Here is a 16326-nt window from a genome sequence, read left to right on the forward strand (position 1 = left end):
GGCAGTTAGGTTGTTTCCTAGGTTCTGGCTATGACAAACAAAGCTGCTATAAACATAGTTGAGCACATGTCCCTGTGGCATGATTGAACAACCTTTCAGTATATACACAAGAGTGTTATTGCTGGGTCCTGATTAGGTTGTTTCCTAATTTTCTGAGAAATAACTGCACTGATTTCCAAAGCAGCTGTACCAGTTTTCACTAACACAGTAATGGAGGAGTGTTCCCTTTATCTCCCATCCTCTCCAGTGTAAGCTGTCATCAATGTTTTTGATCTTGGGCATTTTGGCACATATAAGATGAAATCTCAGGGTTGTTTTGATTTGCATTTCTCTGATGGATAAGGATGTTGAGCATTTCCTTAACTGTATTTCAGTCATTTTAGATTCATCTGTTGAGAGTTCTCTGTACCCCATTTTTATTGGATTATTTTTTCTTTTAGTGAGCAATTTCTTCAGTTCTTTGTATGTGTTGAAGATCGTCTCTCTCTGTCCGATGTAGCGTTTGGTGAAGATCATTTCTCATTCTGTAGATTTCCGTTTTGTTTGACCATGTCCTTTGCTTTGCAGAAGCTTCTCATTTTCAGGAGGTCCCATTTATTAATTGTTGTCTCATTGTCTGTGCTACTGGGGTGGTCTCCTATGCCAATGTGTTCAAATTTGCTTCCCATAAGTGGCTTTTAGGCAGAAAACAAAGAAAAACCAGCCTACAATTCACAACATTAGAGAACCTAGACAAAGAGGTTCCTAAGAGAGACATACGTGGATCTAATCTACATGGGAATTAGAAAAAGAAAAAAATCTCTTAATTCATAGCTTGGGGATTATGGGAGAGGGTAAAGAGAGAGGGAAGGAAAGGAGGGAAAAGGAGAGTAGTTCAATAAAAAACAAAATTTATTTTGCATTGATAAAATAGTAATAATGTTTCAACACTTTAACATTAATAAATGTAAGCCGGGCGGTGGTGGCGCACGCCTTTAATCCCAGCACTCGGGAGGCAGAGGCAGGCGGATCTCTGTGCGTTCGAGACCAGCCTGGTCTACAAGAGCTAGTTCCAGGACAGGCTCCAAAACCACAGAGAAACCCTGTCTTGAAAAAAAAAAAGAAATAAATGTAAAAATTATACTAATGATATCACAAAGATGAAATAAAGTCTTGTTTGAATCACATTGTTTATAAAAACTGTGTAAATGACCATGAATAGAAAATTAGAGCAGTCAGCAGGCTAAGAAAATCCGAGACTAATGGCAATGTTTACATGACATTGCCAAGGACCAATTAGATCCTAGATCTCAGTTACTGTATAGCAGCAGCTGGGTGAGCACATAGTGTATAGGAAGTCAGAATCACTGAGGAAACCTGTTCTGAGAAAGCTTATGCTGTCAGAGCAAACCACTTCCACAGCTTAAGGGTGAACAGCTTTCCTCTCATCCCGTAGCTGCCTTCTCCGCCACTGTCTCTGCATTAGTGCAGAGAACTGTCTGTCAATTCTTCCTATCATTTCCTGTAGTAGTAGACTTTCTTTTATTGTAAGCTAGTCCATATATGCACACATGCATACATGTATGTGTTTCCATTTTTCTATGGTATACTTTTTTAATTAGAGAAAGTAGTGTTTATCGTAGTTTCAAAAATTATTTATTTTTTTATTTTATGTGTTGAAGTATTTGGTCAACACTCCTATCTGTGTACTGTGAGTGTGCAATGTACCCTCAGAGACCAAAAGAGGGAGACAGATCTTTTGGAATTAGAGTTACACACAGGGTAAGCTACCAAGTGGATTCTAGGAATCAAACCAGATTCCTCTGGAAGAGCAACAAGTGGTCTTAATCACCAAATCATCTCTCCAGACCTCAAAAGAAGAATGTTTTGAGTATGAACACAGAAAGGGTCTTGATTTTTTTGGTAGTCATTTGTTCTTGGACTATCATACCAATGATGAACAATAAGCTATCTCTTTATATCTGTAGATTCTGCATCCAATGTTGCAACTGGTTGTGAATACAAAGTATACACATGTTTTGATAAAAAACATCTTTATAGCAACTTGGAGTCTACAGTAGGAGACCTACAAATTCTAGGTCATAGATTGAGACCCTTAACAAACCTATGAAAAACTTTTTGAGCAGAAGATAGTTTAGGCATCATATCTGTAGATATGATTGAAAATATGTGACAAGCTTTATATAGATTATGTGTAAATCCCATATAATTGTCATGAGTTTCTTTACTGTCCAATGATTATGGTATCCATAGTCCTGAAACAATTACAGATTTTCAGTTCTTCTATCAGAGATACTTCACACTACCATCAGAACTGAAACCTCTAATTTGAACATTGTGACAAAGACTTAGGAACCTCAAGAGTCCCCAGGGTAGCCTGAAACCTTCTCATAATATTTGACTTCTCTCCTTATCTTCCTCTTCGACCCTCCCATCTGTCCCCACCCCAATTTTGTCAGGTGATCTTATCTATGTCGACCTTCCAGGTAAATCTATATGTGTTTTTCTTTGGGTTCACCTCGTTACTTAGCTTTTCAATGATCATGAACTACAAGCTCAATATCTGTTGCTTTACATCTAGTATCTGCTTAGGAGTGAGTACATACCATATTCATCATATTCATGTTTTTGGGTCTGGGTTACCTCACTCAGGATGGTGTTTTCTAGTTCCATCTATTTACATCCTAATTTATAGGTGTCATTTTTTTTTTACCCCCGAGTAGTACTCTAATGTGTAAATGTGCCACATTTTCTTTATCCATTTTTCAGTTAAGTGGCGTCTAGTTTTTTTTCCACATTCTGGTTATTGCAAATAATGCTGCTATGAACATAGTTGAGCAAATTTCTTTGTAGTATGGTTGGGTATATGCCCAAGACTGGTAATACTGGATCCTGTGGTAGGTTGATTCCCAATTTTCTGAGAAACTGACATACTAATTTTTAAAGTGGTTGAACAAGTTTGCATTCATACCAGCAATTGATGAGTGTTCCCCTTACTCCATATCCTCTCCAGCATAAGCTATCATTAGTGTTTTTGATCTCTGCCATCCTGACAAGTGTAAGATGGTATCTCAGGGTTGTTTTGATTTGCATTTCCCTGATAGCTAAGGATATTGAACACATCCTTCAGTATCTTTTGTCCATTTGAAATTTTTCTGTTGAGAATTTTGTTTAGTTCTGTACTACATTTTTTCATTAGATTATTTGAAATTATGATGTCTAATTTCTTGAGTTTATATATTTTGGAGATCAATCCTTTGTCTGATGTGGGGTTAATGAAGATCTTTTCCCATTCAGTAGGCAAAGTTTTTGTCTTATTTACTGTGCCCTTTGCTGCATTAGCTTCTTAGTTTTAGGAGGTCCCATTTATTTATTGTTACTCTCAGTGTCTGAGCTACTGGTGCTATATTTAAGAAGTGGTCTCCTGTGCTCATGCATTGAATGCTACTTCCCACTTTCTCTTCTATCGGATTCAGTGTAGCCATATTCATATTGAGATTTTTAATCCATTTAGACTTGAGTTTTGTACATGGGGAAAGATATAGATGTATTTACATTCTTCTACATGTTGACATCCAGTTATGCCATTGTTGAAGATGCTGTCTTTTTTCAATGGTATAATTTTAGCTTCTTTGTCAAAATCAGATGTTCTTAGTGAATTAATATCAGTGTCTTCAATTCTATTCCATTGGTCAACTTGTCTATTTTTATGCCAATACCAAACTGTTATTATTGCTGTAGCTCAATCAAGAATTGTGATGCCTCTGGAAGGAAGTTGCTTTATAATACAGGATTCTATTTTCTATCATTTTTTGATTTTTGTTTTTCCATATGAAGTTGATTATTGTTCTTTCAAGGTCTGTGAAGAATTGTGTTGGGATTTTGATGGAGTATTGCATTGAATCTATATATTGATTTTGTTAGGATTGCCATTTTTATTTTGTTGATTCTACCTATCTAAAAAGAAGTGAGTTTTTTTTTATTTTCTAATTTTTTTCCAATTTCTTTCTTCAAAGACTTAAAGTTCTTGTTAAATAGGACTTTCACTTCTTTTGTTAGTGTTACCTGAAGATATTTTTTGCTATTTGTGGCTACTGTGTGGGTGATGTGTCTCTGATTTCTTTCTTAGCTTCTTTTTTTTTTTTTTTTTTTTTTTTTTAATTTTTCGAGACAGGGTTTCTCCTTAGCTTTTTGGTTCCTGTCCTGGAACTAGCTCTTGTAGGCCAGGCTGGCCTTGAACTCACAGAGATCCGCCTGTCTCTGCCTCCCGAGTTCTGGGATTAAAGGCGAGTGCTACCACTGCCCGGCCTTTCTTAGCTTCTTTATCATTGTATATAGGATGGCTACTGATTTTTTTTTTAGTTGATCTTGTATCCTGTTACATTATTGAAGGTATTTATCAGCTGTAGGAATTCCCTGGTAGAATTTTGGGGATACTTATGTATACTCATGTTATCTGCTAGTAACAAAAGTTTGACTTCTTCCTTTCCAATTTGAATCCCTTTGATATCATTTTGCTATATTATTGCTCTAGCTAGAACTTCAAGAACTATGTTGAAGAAATATGGAGAGAGTGGACAGTCTTGACTTATTTTAGTGTGGTCACTTTGAGTTTCTCTCTGATTAATTTAATGTTGGTTATCAGCTTGCTGTATATTGCTTTTATTTAGTTTAGATATGTTCCTTGTATTCCTGATCTCTCCAAGACCTTTATCGTGAAGGGATGTTGGATTTTGTTGAATGTTTTTCCAGGATCTAATCATGTTTTGTTTCTCTCAGTTTATTCATATGATGGACTATATTGATAGATTTTCATATCTTGAATAATCCCTGCATCTCTGGAATGAAACCACCTGGATCATGGTGCATGATTTTTTTAAATGTGTTCTGGAATTTGGTTTTCTAATATTTTATTGATTATTTTTGCATTTATGTTCAAAAGTGAGATTGTTCTCTTTCTTGGTTGAGTCTTTGTGTGGTTTCTTTATCAGGGTAACTGTAGCCTCATAAAAAGAGTTTGTCAATGATCCTTCTGTTTCTATTATGTAGAACACTTTGAGGGGTATAGGTATTCACTCTTCTTTGAAGTTCTAGTAGAATACTGCAGTAAAACCCTCTGACCTTTTTTTTTGAAGGGAAAGGAGGCTTTTGAGGAAAGTATCTATTTCCTTGAATTTTATAGGTTTATTTAAATTGTTCACCTGTTCTTGACTTAATTTTGGTTTACGGTATCTATTCAGAAAATGATCCATTTCTTTTACATTTTCCACTTTTGTGGAGTACAGATTTTTGTAGTCTGACGTAATGATTCTTTTGATTTCCTCAGTGTCTGTTGTTATGTCCTCCTTTTCATTTCTGATTTTGCTAATTTGAATGTTGTTTCTCTGCCTTTTGATTAGTTTGGATAAGGGTTTGTCTATCTTGTTGATTTTCTCAAAGAATCAGCTCTTAGTTTCAATGATTCTTTGTATTATTTTCTTTGTTTCTATTTTATTGATTTCAGCGGTCAGTTTGATTATTTCCAGTCATCTACTCCTCCTGGGAGAGTTTGCTATTTTGTTCTAGAGCTTTCAGTGTGCTGTAAGTCTCTAGCGTGAACTTTACCCACTTTCTTTATCTAGGCACTCAGTGATGTGAACTCTCTACTTAGCACTCTAAAATTATAACACAGATTATTCTTATCTAGCAGTGTTGATATAAAGATTCAGGAAATGTGAGAGAAAAGTTCCCTCAGATACCAAGGCAGGAATACAATTCTATCAGCTGCATTTTATGGTACTACCAAATCCTGAATGCTCTACTATAAGATTTCAAAGATTTGAGATCTCAGATGAACAAGGGAACCTTGGCTTCTGATCAGATGAGAGTCAAGTATCTCAGTTACTGAGGAGAATTTTAATTTCCCCTGGGGACACTTGTAGAATGATTTCTAAAAAGTAAACAGCCCAAATGCTCCAGGGAATGGTCTGGAAATAACAACTCTTAGGACCTCTGGTTTGAAGACTTCCTGGAAGAATCTCCTCCAGGCTGGTAGTTGGATTTGTGATTGATCTCTTCAGAAACAGCATTCTTGCATTAGGACAGAGTAAGACTCACAGCACAGATGATGTCCCAGTCTCACTGTATTTGGGAAATGGCAATGGAGGTTACTTGTTAGGATAAGGAAACAGGCTTCAGAAACCACACTCTGTTTGTCACTCTCCATCCACACTGGTCTCACTGTCCTGTGTTCACAACTCCAGTGCTCCAGGTGAGGTTAGGGAAGATGGTAAGGGAGGTTACTCCTTCCAATGAATCTGATTCTTCATTCTCTTCCCATAGGAAGAATCTCTATCCTTTGATCTTCTTGGCTTTTACTTCTGAGCTTATATGTTCTCCTCTATCTCTTGTTCCGTCCACGTTTCCACTTTGGTGTTCCTTTCTCACTTTCTTTTGCAAGTTGAATTTTGAAACAGGCATGTCCAGTATGCATCCTGAGACTCCTAAACTGGAAAAAATGTGAGAAATGAGTTAGTACACACCTTCTAATTTTTTCAAATACAGTTTTTAAGTGTATTAATGTAAATGTGCCAGCATGAGACTTTTTATTATTTCAGTAGTCTGTTTTTTATTAAACCAGTAGTATTTGTCAGACAATGTTGAATTACAATTGTTAGAAGTAAATGTATGTTTAATGAATGTAGAAGCAGCAACCCTCTCTAAGATTATGGAAGCATATATTGGATAGTCTTAAATTTGCCTTTGAGGCATACGTGCAAATGTTTTATAGATTTTGTAACAATAATAGCCAACCTGCCTGTGCACTGAGTAGAAAACTTCAGAAAGCAGTTATATTAAGGCTGACTGTAAAGAAAAATGCCTATGGGGCAAGAACCATCCCATTAAAGGCTTCGAATCCCAGTTTTGATGAATAAGAGTATTTTTGTGTGAGATAGAGTGTGAGGGAGAGTTAAACATTTATGACATGTCTGCTGTCTAAAGTCATGACACGGACTGAGGAACAATTGGGAATGACATGAAGTAGAGAAGAGATGTAGGTGAGAATGTTCAAGTGTGTTCAACTTTCTTCATACATGGAGTTTGTTCTTGAGAGCTCCCATTTATCACTTTAGCCACGGGTGATGATAATCTAACTGTGCTAGACTGTATATGCTAAATCTTCTTATATTATCTGCATGTTATGTCTTCTTATATTATTGTATAATCTCACATATACAGTCAAAGTGTGTAACAGTACTATTAGCATTTTATTGTAGTTTTTTTGCCCAATCATGATGCTGATAAGATGACACAGAAACAACAATCAAATCTTTAAAGACATTTTATTTGATGATGATAATGGTGAAGTTGTTTTAGATTACAACAACAAAGGCACGCACATAGGATGTCCAACAACACAAGACAAGAGAGATTTTAAGAATTATTTGCACTAAGATGTACCATATAGGATAGAAAATGAAGAGGCTAAAGGAAGAGATGAGAATTTTGCTTTCATAAGGGGGTAAATGAGATTGAAGTTTTAAGAACTTAATGATATGCATCATAGAAAACATCATGAGAGAATGCTGAATGTGTACTTGATGAATTCAAAAATTAAATCACAGATAAATATGTAGGAATAAAAGTATCATGTACTGTATATGGCTTTAGCCTTTTAGGCAGAAATTATTTTATGACATTGTGGTTTATAAAACAATATTTATCTGCTTTACCACATCAACTATAGAATTTGATAGTGTTTTACATAACATAATATATGATCAATCTCTAGAATTTTTTCAATTTATAAATCTGAAATTCTACAGATTGGTCAAAATTACACTCTTCTTCCTTTCTGTATGCGCTGGTTTCTATGAGTATAACCATTTCAGAAAGCACAAATGAGAGAATCACATTGTTTATCTTTTGTGACTTGTCTGTTTTGGTTAGTACAGTAGATCATTAAAGCTCTTCTATAAATAAGACCGACAGGAGAGCCTCATTTTATAGCTAAACAAAACAAATGGAATATATTTCTGTTATTGCATGCTGGGCTTGTTTCAATGATTTGCCCATCGTAACTTCTGTGATTGTCCTTTTTTTCTCTTCAGCAATTTTTTAAACAAAGTTATAAGAATTCAATTAAGTAGAAAACAACATAAATTCTTCAAGAGAGGTTGTTAGTGTGTTTATAATGCTCACAGAGGTACCATTTTTCTGACAGTGCAACACCACCCAGTCACCTACAAGTTTATAATAGGGACCCATACAAACGAGTTACAGAGAAAACAATCTCAACCTTATAACATTATTAGTACTATTTAGGATTTTACTTTGTGTTGCACTCCAAGCTCTCCTTGACTATGAAGCCTGGAGGCCACAGGACAAACATGCCTGGTAGCTAATTAAAGTAGGTTTGTTATCAGGTTTTTGTTTTTGTTTTTGTTTTTGTTTTTGGATTTTTGAGACAGGGTTTCTCTGTAGCTTTTTTCCTGTCCTGGAACTAGCTCTTGTAGACCAGGCTGGCCTCAAACTCACAGAGATCCACCAGCCTCTGCCTCCCGAGTGCTGGGATTAAAGGCATGCGCCACCACCGCCCGGCTGATATCAGTTTTTATGGTTTCACCATTTACCCCTGTATGACATTTCCAGGCCTCATGAAGAAAGGATGTGTATTGTTTTTAAGCACACAAGGTTTGCATCTAGAGGACTCGATTTCACTCTAGACACTGAGGCTCTAGAAAATTTGTGTCTTTAATTTGCAGTTTATTTTTATTATCTACATAAAGTTTAGAATAAGTAACTTCTTTAGAAGAGCAGATATGAAGATACAGAGAACTAAAAATGAGGTCTCCACCCAACATAAGCTTACAGTGGATGTTTCCAAAGTTTCAGAATGAAGAGGGGAGGCTAGAAAGAGGAGCAGTGATGGAATAAGGAAGAGCTAGCTTCTAAAGGATCCAGTGAAAAATACTGCGTATTGTCTGATTACAAATACAAACATTTCTTGTGTTGTTGAGTATTCAGATAATAAAAACATACAAACTTGAAAAGACACTTATCAGTTTTAATCCGATCACTCTCAGGAATACATGATCACTGTTTACTTGAAAGCACAAATGTTAAAGAGAGAATTACAGAGAAAAGTGTTCACTGTAATGTATTTTCTATGTACATAAATAATACTTATGCTGATTGTAGTAGTTTTCATCTTCAGTAATTATGTATACCTCATTTACATATATACTCAAAAGTATCATCCGTCAGGTAAGGATCTGAGGTAACTAATTTTTATTTAGGTGTGTTAAATTGTACTGAGATTTTAATCTACTATGTATTGTTAATTCATATTTGTATTTCTCCCATAGTATTTGCCACCTATTTCTTTATTAGGTCATCATTGCACATTCTATAAAAGTTATTTTATGTCATCTGCCACAGTAATTTCTTCATTCTTTTATTTCATTGTGTTTTGTGACAGTATATACTTAAGCTATGTGAGTGAAAGTTATCAGTTACTCTTGACGTTTGAATCTTTGTAGTCAGGCTTAGACATAGATCTAATCTACATGGGTAGTAGAAAAAGACAAGATCTCCTGAGTAAATTGGGAGCATGGGGACTTTGGGAGAGGGTTGGAGGGGGGGAGTGGCAGGAGAGGGGAGAAGAGAAAAATGTAGAGCTCAACAAAAATCAATAAAAAATCCTCAAAGAAGACATCTTATACTTAACAGAGTTAAACAATAATAATATCACTACTTTTAAAAATATATTCTTATTTATGTATGTTTCTTTTCCTTGTGTGCAATGCATGGGCAAACATGCTGAAAACCAGTGATATGTTTTTATTGTGATAAAACATGTAAGAACCACTTACTTGTTCCTAATCATTCAACTAAGACCTACTTAATAATGCAGATTAATTTTGCTTATTGAAAACACTAATTAGAATGAGCTTAGTCCTCAGATAGCTTTACCTGATTGATTCCTATGGCAACTTACAGTGTCTGTTGTAATATACTCTGACATTATTTTCCTTGTGACTATATTGTCTACTTCTAATTCTTGCAAATTTTTATTTTAACTGTTTACTTATTAAAATATTTTATTATCTATTTTTAATCCAGTAGGCTAAATTGGAAGCAATCATTATAGTAAGTACAAAGAAGAGTAAATATTGTCTCATTTATGTTCCCTGTTCCTGCTATGTTCCTCCACCCCAAAGGATCATCATTATTCATTAATAGAGTTTCTTGTGGGTTGGATAACTATGCACGCACTACTTTTTTATGGCATAATATAATAATAGTTTCCAAGGACCCTCAATAAGGATATTTTGTTCTTTTTATTTTACTTTTTGATTTTTCTATTTTTATTTTTTGAAAATGGATTTTTCCTAAAATACATTTTAATTACAACTTTTGATTTCTTTCTTCCTCTGAGATCTCATCTCCTCATCTTACCTCCCCTATTATGAATAATCAACATTTCTATCTTTCTTAGAAAACAATCAGGTATCTAAGAAATAAGAGTAAAATAATATATGACTAAAGCAAGTCAATAAGACAAAAGAAGCAAGAAAAAGCCAAAGAAAGCACAATGAACACATATAGGTACAGGATCCCCCCCCAGAGAGAGAGAGAGAGAGAGAGAGAGAGAGAGAGAGAGAGAGAGAGAGAGAGAGAGAGAGAGAGAGGATTATCTTTATATTTTGGATTTGGAAAAATGTCAATATAGTTTCAGACTTATATAATAATGTTAATCTTTATTTTAAGGATACAAATAATATAGAAGGCTTTAAACTGTAGAGCTTTTAAAAAATTTTATATTTCTGAGAATTTCATGCCCGAGTATAGTATTTTAATCATTTTCACCTCTCACCCACACTGATGTCTCCCATTAGCCCTCACTCCCTCATTTTAATCTAGAATTGTCTTGCTGTTTTCAAAGACACACAATCAAATTATTTGCAAGGAATATCTGTCCTATTTCTCAATACCTGCCCTCTTAATAAATCCCCTTGCAACATTAAACCATTGGAAATAAAACTAAATATGCTTGAAAGTTATTTGCAGTCTACTGATTTGCTTTGCTAGGTAGATTATCTGTACACCATCAAGAAAGAGAAGAGAAGATGTCTGTGTGCAAGAAGTAGATATGAGCCATAGTCAGAGGGGGCTCACGAGACTTTAACCTTCTCTACAGGCAACACTTGAAGAAGGAAGAAGAAAACTTTCAGCATGCAGAGAGTCTCAGAGGTGCTCAGAGTTACTAGTATGAGAGTAAATATAAATAATTTTTATATTCTTTGATAAAAGAATGGTAGTAACTCTATATTATATACTTAAGTGACTTAAAGGACAAAGAAATGAAAACATCACCAATGGTGGCCACCAGGTGATACCAATAGATGAAAATTGGTGTCATGTGCAAAGATATAAAATTTTGCAGAAGACATACTTTGGAGAATTGAGGGTGTTAAGTGTAACAGCCAAAAACACAGCTATTTTTATTGATAACCTACAGAACTTTGTTTACATTGGACATAAATGAATTTGAGCTATAGATAGGATCACTGAATATTAACACCATTATCATAACTTTTTATTTATTCTTCACTCTAGTGATCCTTTAGAATTAATTTGCAAACTATGAAACAGAAAAACTTCATAAATATTATCACAGAACACACAATGTCAAACATAAGTAATTAAGGCCATCTAAATAGGCTAGCTCCTAAAAACAAACAAACAAAAAAAAAACAAAACAAAAAACAAAAAAACCAGGCTATGTCCTCAGACCTACAGAAAGGATGAATGTAATCTGAGGAGCATCAACATACCACACACCTCATTAGGAGTTGGCATGCTATTTTTCTTTCTGTTACCATTAAAATTTGCAAGGGGAGAACAAAAATAATCTTTGGTTCTCTATTGTCAGTCCACACAGTCCAAAAGAAAATGAAGTCTTTCAGAACATGAAAAGAGTTTTACAGAGCTCAATTCCAACTTTGAATTAATAAAATATCCAATTATGTAGATTTTCTGAAGCAGCTGATGTATGTGCATGTTTTTCCTTGAAGCTCTTCTACAGAGATAAGTAATTATTCATGGGTGACGACAACAAATCGTCTGTGACAGAATTCATCTTCCTGGGCCTCTCACAGGAGCCACAGACGCAAGCCCTGCTCTTCTTCCTCTTTCTCCTCATCTACCTGCTCACGGTGCTGGGAAATCTGCTGATCATTGTGCTCATCCACTCAGACCCCAGACTCCACACTCCCATGTACTTCTTCCTTAGGAACCTGTCCTTTGCCGATCTCTGCTTTTCTACCACCACAGTTCCCCAGGTGCTTGTGCACTTCCTGGTGAAGAAAAAGACCATTTCTTTTGCTGGATGCTCAACACAGTTAGTTGTGTTACTTCTGGTAGGATGTACAGATTGTGCACTCCTGGCAGTGATGTCCTATGACCGGTATGTTGCTGTCTGCAAGCCTCTGCACTACCCCACCATCATGACACACTGGGTCTGTGTCCAGCTGGCTGCAGGGTCCTGGGCCAGTGGTGCATTTGTGTCCATGGTAGATGCCACCTTCACTTTGCGTCTCCCTTACCGAGGAAGCAATGTCATTAACCACTTTTTCTGTGAACCTCCTGCCCTCCTGAAGCTGGCTTCAGCAGACACCTACAGCACAGAAATGGCCATCTTTGCAATGGGTGTGATAATCCTCCTAGCTCCTGTCTCCCTCATCCTCATTTCCTATTGGAACATCATCTCCACTGTGATCCAGATGCAGTCTGGGGAGGGGAGGCTCAAAGTCTTCTCCACCTGCAGTTCCCACCTCATTGTTGTTGGTCTCTTCTATGGCTCAGCAATATTTGCCTACATGAGACCAAACTCCAAGATAATGAATGAAAAGGATAAAATGATTTCAGTGTTTTATTCAACAGTGACCCCCATGCTTAATCCTATCATTTACAGCCTGAGAAACAAGGATGTTAAAGGGGCTTTCAGGAGAATAACTTCTAGATAGAGGTTGTGGGGTAAAGGGAACACTTCTGCATTACCTTGTGGAATGCAAGCTGGTACAGCCCCTTTGGATGTCAGTGTGTCGATTTCTCCGAAAATTAGGAAATAACCTTCCTCAAGACCCAGGAATACCACTTTTGGGTATATACCCAAAGGATGCTCAATGATGGCACAAAGACATGTACTCAACTATGTACATAGTAACATTGTTTGTCATATCCAGAACCTGGAAACAACCTAAATGCCCCTCAACTGAAGAATGGATAAGGAAAATGTGGTATATTTATACAATGGAGTACTACACAGCAGAAAAAATAACAACATCTTGAATTTTTCAGGAAAATGGATGGAGCTAAAAAACATTATTTTGAGTGAGGTAACCCAGACACAGAAAGACAATTATCACATATACTCACTCATAGGTGGGTTTTAAACATAAAACAAAGAAATCCAGCCTGTGGTCCACAGTCCCAGAGAACTTAGACAGCAATGTGGACATTAAAAGAGACTTACATTATTTACATGGGAAGTAGAAAAAAGATCTCCTGAGTAGATTGGGAGCATGGGGACCTTGGGAAAGGGTTGAATGTGGGAGGGGAGAATCAGGGAGTGGAGTAGAGAAAAATGTAGAGCTCCATAAAAATCAATAAAAAGATGAAATTTTCTGAAATGGTAATGTGAACATTGCAGAGATGTAGAGACAATGAATTTTCTCCAAGATTTTTCCTTTTTATGCCATTCTTTTTCTATTTTCCTCTTATTTTTATATTTTTATTCTGTTCCATCCAATTGATCATTTAAAATAAAGGCATCTAAATAGATAATGGAAAGAAAATTGAGCTGAAGAAAAGGAAAGCAAGAGAAGGGTAAATTCTGATTGCAAATTGAGGAGAGGGAAACTGAAACGAAGAAAGCATCTTCCATCTCATGCTATAGAAGTAGAGAGGGAAAAAGAAGGAATAGGGAAGCAATTTGTCTTTTCTAACTTACACAGTTAATATAGAAATTCAAAGAAATAAGGATTTAGTGTCTGTGAAAAAATAAACCCAAGACCAATCAAAATAAAAACAAGGAAATTATAATCTTTCACAAACAGGAAACTATGTTTTTAGCCATGAAGTTAGTTAGAGTCATTCATACATATATTTTACATTTATTTTTAAAGATACATTTTATAACACAGTACTTTTTATAATATTTGGGAAATAGATATGAAACTAGTGTTATATTTCATGCCTTGATTTTAGTTGAAACTCTATTAATTTGTTATACTGAATAGTAAGCATATTAGTAGAATAATAAATGATAGAATTACATAAGTGTTTGTAAATTTAAGGGACCAGATATAAAGCTAAAATAAGACATCTGATGAGATCTTTGAATTCAATGCTACAGAAGTAACTAGTTTCTATTTATGAAGTATCTGAAGATGGGGTAATTCATAGGAATACAGAATGAAGATAATGTCAAAGGATGAACTCTAGAAAACCCTTCTTGACCTTAGTAGGACACTTGAACTCTATAATGCACATAAGAGTTCACATAACATAAATCACAATGGGTGCCAAAATATACACAATAAAAATCATCTTAACATTTTTAGAACTTACAAAATATTCGTAATACACTTAGAAGAATTTTTAATACTCCTAATTGCTGATAATTACTTAAAATCAGAAGGGAAGTGAGTAGAGAAAAATGTACAGCTCAATAAAAATAAAAAACAATAATGAATACACAAAACCCTGTGTAAAACAAATAAAAGCTTTAACCCTGTTTGCAAAAATAAAGTCACACAAAGTGTGAATAAATCATATTTGCTTAAATATCAAAATATTAGATATATTTGCCTTCTGATTAAAATTTTAAATATTGCAATTTCCAACTATAATAATGTCATCATAACTATGATGGAATATTAAGTGAAAATCAAGAATTTCCACTCCGGATATGCCATGGCACTTAAATTCTACATGATATCTAAAGGGATCTGCTTGCATGTATATTTCCATTCATACTGTGCATTTATTTTATAGGCATTTCTCCTAATGTGAGTTCCCAATGAACATTACAGTTGTCAGACGTAAGGAGCAGCAAAACTCAGTCACTGTCATTGTGTCTCTACAGATCAGCTTCTCTGTTGAGATCTTGGCTTATCTATGCTTTCTGTTCATCCAGAGAATATGAGCTCAATCCCCGACTCATTGTCAGCTCACAACTGCCTATAGCACCAGATCCAGAAATTTCTCTGGATTAAATGACCATTCTCATACATGTCACACACACACACACGCACACACACACACACACACCACAAATGTAGGCAAGGAGATAAATGAATAAGTAAGCCTTTCAATCTGGTTTCCACAGTTGATGTGTATTCTACAGCAAATTACTTAGATTTGCTTAGTTTTGCTAAGCTGTAAAATGGATACACAAATTTCACTTATCTAACAGTGCTGATATAAAGGCTCATAAAATGTAAGATATTTAAAGATTTTAAGACAATAGTAAGTGGTTCACCATTTGTATAATGTCTCATTATAGTAATGGGATCATATTTAAGCATCATTACATATGCCCAGAGTCCCAACACATGAGAAGCAGAGACCTTTGTATCTATGTAAGTCCAAGACCAGTCTAGTATAAATAGTAAGTTCAAAGTCAAGGTTACATAGTAAGAATCTGTTCCAAAAATAATCACATAAAAATAATGAATGCAGGATTACGGTCTAGATACCATTGCTGTGGTAACATGAGAAAAGAGTTGGTAGAAGACACTGAGGTTAACTCGCTGTGTTTCACTTAGGACTGTGAACATTTTCATCACTTGTTCTTGCATCTCTTTGTTTTTGTTTATTCCTACAAAGTAGAAGCAAGTTAACAGAAAAATTCTTAGTTATGGCTAAAATCAGTGAGGGACAACTAAAATTTTAATGTCCTTGTAATGAGAAGCAAAGTGTCAGATTTAACCAGCGTTTCTTGCTGTTTTGGAAACCCTGAATTATTATGAGAAATATTAAGGCTACAGCATCAGAAATATTACAAAACAAAACTAGCAAGATGTCAGTGTATTTATAAAATTTAATTAGTTGATTATTTGATTTACTCATTTGATTCTGATTTAAAAGTCTACTTTAAAAACACTTTTTTATTACTACAATTCAAAAAGAAGCTAATATTACCAGAATGTTCTGAACTCAGAAGCTTTTCCCTAAAGTTAAAACTAAAAGATCAAATAACCATATTACTGACACTCAGAAAATTGTTATAGTGCTATAGCCAAATAATTTGTATGCAAAGCTGGTCAGTCCACAGGG

The 16326-nt window shown here is 35.2% G+C and overlaps 1 protein-coding gene across 1 annotated transcript; it reads left to right on the forward strand.

Moving 5' to 3' along the window:
• Window positions 1-12086: 12086 nt before the first annotated feature.
• Window positions 12087-13010, forward strand: LOC130880329 (olfactory receptor 2D3-like). The gene has a single exon (XM_057779309.1). It carries the CDS (start codon window positions 12087-12089, stop codon window positions 13008-13010), a length of 924 nt encoding a protein of 307 aa, XP_057635292.1.
• Window positions 13011-16326: the final 3316 nt, after the last annotated feature.

This window comes from Chionomys nivalis, chromosome 8 (assembly GCF_950005125.1).
Source record: "Chionomys nivalis chromosome 8, mChiNiv1.1, whole genome shotgun sequence".
In the NCBI taxonomy this organism is placed as follows: Eukaryota; Metazoa; Chordata; class Mammalia; order Rodentia; family Cricetidae; genus Chionomys; species Chionomys nivalis.

What these genes read in the sequence shown, in the direction of transcription:
- LOC130880329 (XM_057779309.1), top strand. Translation starts at nt 12,087, where the DNA reads ATGGGTGACGACAACAAATCGTCTGTGACAGAATTCATCTTCCTGGGC.